Source organism: Otolemur garnettii, unplaced genomic scaffold, assembly GCF_000181295.1.
Source record: "Otolemur garnettii isolate 467f Iridium unplaced genomic scaffold, OtoGar3 scaffold00095, whole genome shotgun sequence".
NCBI lineage: Eukaryota > Metazoa > Chordata > Mammalia > Primates > Galagidae > Otolemur > Otolemur garnettii.
The window spans coordinates 2,404,433-2,408,337 of NW_003852490.1; the positions used below are offsets into that span (position 1 = coordinate 2,404,433).

At 40.0% G+C, this 3,905-nt stretch overlaps 1 protein-coding gene across 1 annotated transcript in view; it reads right to left on the reverse strand.

The window, feature by feature from the left end:
* Positions 1–795: 795 nt before the first annotated feature.
* MORN2 (MORN repeat containing 2) overlaps positions 796–3,905 on the reverse strand; it is an 11,201-nt gene continuing 8,091 nt past the window's right edge. The window contains exons 4-5 of the mRNA XM_003795671.1: positions 3,572–3,708; positions 796–1,022 (exon numbers count right to left, since the gene is read on the reverse strand). Of these exons, the coding sequence (XP_003795719.1) occupies positions 920–1,022; positions 3,572–3,708 (240 nt within the window). The 3' untranslated portion in view covers positions 796–919. The remainder of the gene's footprint in view (positions 1,023–3,571; positions 3,709–3,905) is intronic.

Here is a 3,905-nt window from a genome sequence, read left to right on the forward strand (position 1 = left end):
TCACAGCAACCTCAAACTCTTGGGCTCAAGTCATCCTCTTGCCTCGTCCTCCCTAGTAGCTGGGACTATAGGCACCAATGCCTGGCTAGTAGAAATGGGGGTCTTGCTCTTGCTCAGGTTGGTCTCTAACTCCTGAAATCGAGCAATCTACCTGCCTCAGCCTCCAGAGTACTAGGATTACAGGCATGAGCTGACCCTATTCAGCCTTTTAAAAGAAGGAAATTCTGCAATATGTGACAACATGGACAAACATTGCACACATTATCTAAGTGAAATAAGCTAGTCACAGAAAGACCAAGACTGCTTGATTCCACTTGTGTGAAGTGTCTAAGATCCTCAAATTCATAGAATCAAAGAGAGGAATAGTTACCTGGGGCTAGAGAAAGGGGGGAATGAGAATTACTAACCAATGGGCATAAAGTTTCAGTCAAATAAGATGAATAAGCCCTAGAGATTTGCTGTACAACATTGTACCCATAATTAACAATTGTTAAGAGGGTAGATCTCATGCTAAGTTTTCTTACCACAATAATGAAAAAGAAAAGTTTACAGGGAAAAAATATTTGCATAGTTCCAAAGGGCAAGACAGGGAAATTTTTTCTTCTAAGATAAACACACACACATAACCTAGAAAAAACAGTAAGATGACAAAACTCAGGCACAAGATTGGAAATAGATTTTACCAAGATCTGGATAGTTCTGCTGCAGTTACTAAAATGAGCAAATTCAGAATTGAATTACATTATTTATAACTAATTACAGTATAAGATATTGAAATTAAAGTCCAAAAATGCATAAGTGAGTGATGGTTTTATTGGAAAGCTTACAATACAGAGGAACTGTGTGAATTTCAAATAGCAGATATAGTTGCTTTGCTTTCCTTACAACTAAAAGCTTCCAGGACTTTAATGCAGAACGCCTACATGTAGAGCTTCAGTTTCAGGCCGGGGGCAGCTGTGAAATGAAAGTTACCGCTCCATTCTAGTCCTTGGATATCAGTATATTCCCCTTTACCTTCCACCCTGCAATAGTAAAAAACAAGTCTGTTCATTAACCAAGATCGAGAATTTACAGCCCTAGCATATTATATACTATTTCTGAAGCATTATATCTTTTCACTTTCAAGCTCTGATTTAAAGCCCAGCATCCTTCTTTCATTTCCTACAACAAAAAGACATTTTACAAATTTTGGTGTCCAATACTTTAGGATCACATAAGCTAAGTTTACACAAAAACAAAACAATCAATTAAAAATGAAAATTATATACTGGTTACCTGGCTTAATTTGTTCATTCATCTGTTAAACAAATATTTCTTGACCATCAACTATATTTAAGGTTCTGTGCTCTGGCTTGGCGCCTGTGGCTCAAGTGGCTAAGGCGCCAGCCACATACACCTAAGGTGGTGGGTTCGAATCCAGCCTGGCTCACCAAACAACAATGATGGCTGCAACCAAAAAATAGCCAGGCATTGTGGCGGGCACCTGTGGTCCCAGCTACCTGGGAGGCGGAGGCAGGAGACTCGCTTGAGCCCAGGAGTTGGAGGTTGCTGTGAGCTGTGATGCCATGGCACTCTACCAAGGGGGACAGCTTGAGGCTCTGTCAAAAAAAAAAAAAAAAGTTCTGTGCTCTGTGCTTGTATTTTCCTGGACTCTTAGGAGTGATAAAAATGCATTTCACATAAACAAACAGAACTTTATCCTATAGGTTAGATTTTTCTCCCTTTATTAACATCAACAGAAAATGTTTATGTGTTATTGTCACAGACTTGGAGTCAAAATAGGTGAACCCGTCTGGGCTTTGGTGGCTCACACCTGTAACCCCAGCACTTAGGGAGGCTCAGGTGGAAGAATGACTTGAGGCCAGGAGTCTGAGGCCAGCCTGGACAACACAGTAAAATCCTGTCTCTTGAGCAATACCTGTGGCTCAGTGCGTAGGGTGCCAGCTCCATATACCGAGGGTGGCAGAGTCGAACCCGGCTCCAGCCAAACTGCAACAAAAAATAGGCAGGCGTTGTGGCAGGCACCTATAGTCCCAGCTACTGGAGAGGAAAAAAAAATTCCTGTCTCTTAAAAAACTTCTTTTTTTAATTAACCAGAAGTGATGGCATGTGCCTGTAGTCCCAACTACTTAGGAGGCTGAGGCAGGAGAATCACATGAGCCCAGAACCTTGAGACTGCAGTGAACTATGACTGGGTTATGCACTTCAGCCTAGGTGACAGAGCGAGACTATGCCTCTTAAAAAAAAAAGAGGTAAACACTTTTATTTCCTTCTCAAAGATATTCACATTGTCTACTTCATGGCAATTAGGTTGCATTTTCAATTCTGGAAACATAGGGGTATTAATAAAATGTATTTGAACTTCTAGATGGTACACCATGGTATTCAGTATGAAGATTAAGCTTACAAAGCTATACTCACGTTTTATTCACTTTTATTTTTCCAATAAGCATATACTTAGAAAAGACAGTAGTAAGTACATTTCTATAATTAGAAAATTAACTAATTTTGCTTACTAAAAAAGTAGCCTAGTAAAAATGTATACACATAGGCTGGGCGCAGTGGCTTATATCTGTAATCCCAGCACTCTGGGGGGCCAAGGCAGGAGGATCACTAGAAGCCAGGAGTTTGAGACCAGCCTGAGTAAGAGTAAGGCCCCCATCTCTACAAAAAATAGAAAAATTAGATGGGTGTTGTGGTGAGTGCCTGTAGTCCCAGCTACTTGGAAGGGAGGGGCAGGAGAATCCTTTGAGCCCAGGAGTTTGAAGTTTACAATGAGCTATCATGATGCCACCGCACTCTAGCCTAGGCAACAGAGTGAGACCCTGTCTCAAACAAAACAAAAACTAAAACAAAAAAACACAAAAAAATGTACACATATCAGGTCAAGATGAAATAAACAATTATGATATTACTCCCAAGGCTGCTTTTTAAAAAGTATATCAAGATATCTCAAATCAAAGTATTTTTGGCCTAAATCTTCTCAATAATTACAAAAAGGGCAGACATGGTGGCTCACACCTGTAATCTTAGCACTCTCGGAGGCCAAGGCAGGTAGATTGCCTGAGCTCACAGGTTTGAGATCAGTCTGAGAGAGAGCAAGACCTCATCTCTAAAAATAGCCAGGCATTGTGGCCAGCACCTATAGACCCAAGCTACTTGGGAGGCTAAGGCAAGAGAACAGCTTAAGGGTAAGAGTTTGAGGTTGCTGTGAGCTATGACGTCACAGCACTCTACTGAGGGCAACAAAATGAGACGCTGCCTCAAAAAAAAAAAAAATTGCAAAAAGATTTCTAATTCCAAGCTGACTGCAAATGGTTCTATAGGAATAGAGAGTTAAAGAGGACAAATGAAAATTCTAATGAATTATCACAAAGAATGATTTCCCCTTTTAAAGGCTTATGAAAGTCTACATAGCCTCTCTTTTAACACTTCCCTACCAAAACATAATGCAACAATTTTTAGAAACTAAATATATTACAAAAGAATATTTAGCATAAATGTAATATCTAGGCAAATATACCTAAAAAAAGGTTTTAGAACTACAGTGATTTTTTTATTTCATGCTTACCTATTTTCATTGAAATTTCCAGTGTACTTTGCCCCACTGGGGAATGTATAAGTTCCCAATCCATGAAACATATTATCCTTAAATTGTCCTTCATATACTGCTCCTGAAAAATGTTCAAGTCTTCCAAAACCATTCATCTGTTGGTAATAAAGAAAATGACCTCAGAAATCAATTTTCATTGTTTCCCCAGAAGTTTTAAAAAAATGTATCAATCTTGGGCAGGGCCTGTGGCTCAGGGAGTAGGGCACCGGCCCCATATACAGAGGGTAGCAGGTTCAAACCCAGCCCTGGCCAAACTGCAACAAAAAAATAGCCAGGCATAGTGGCGGGCGCC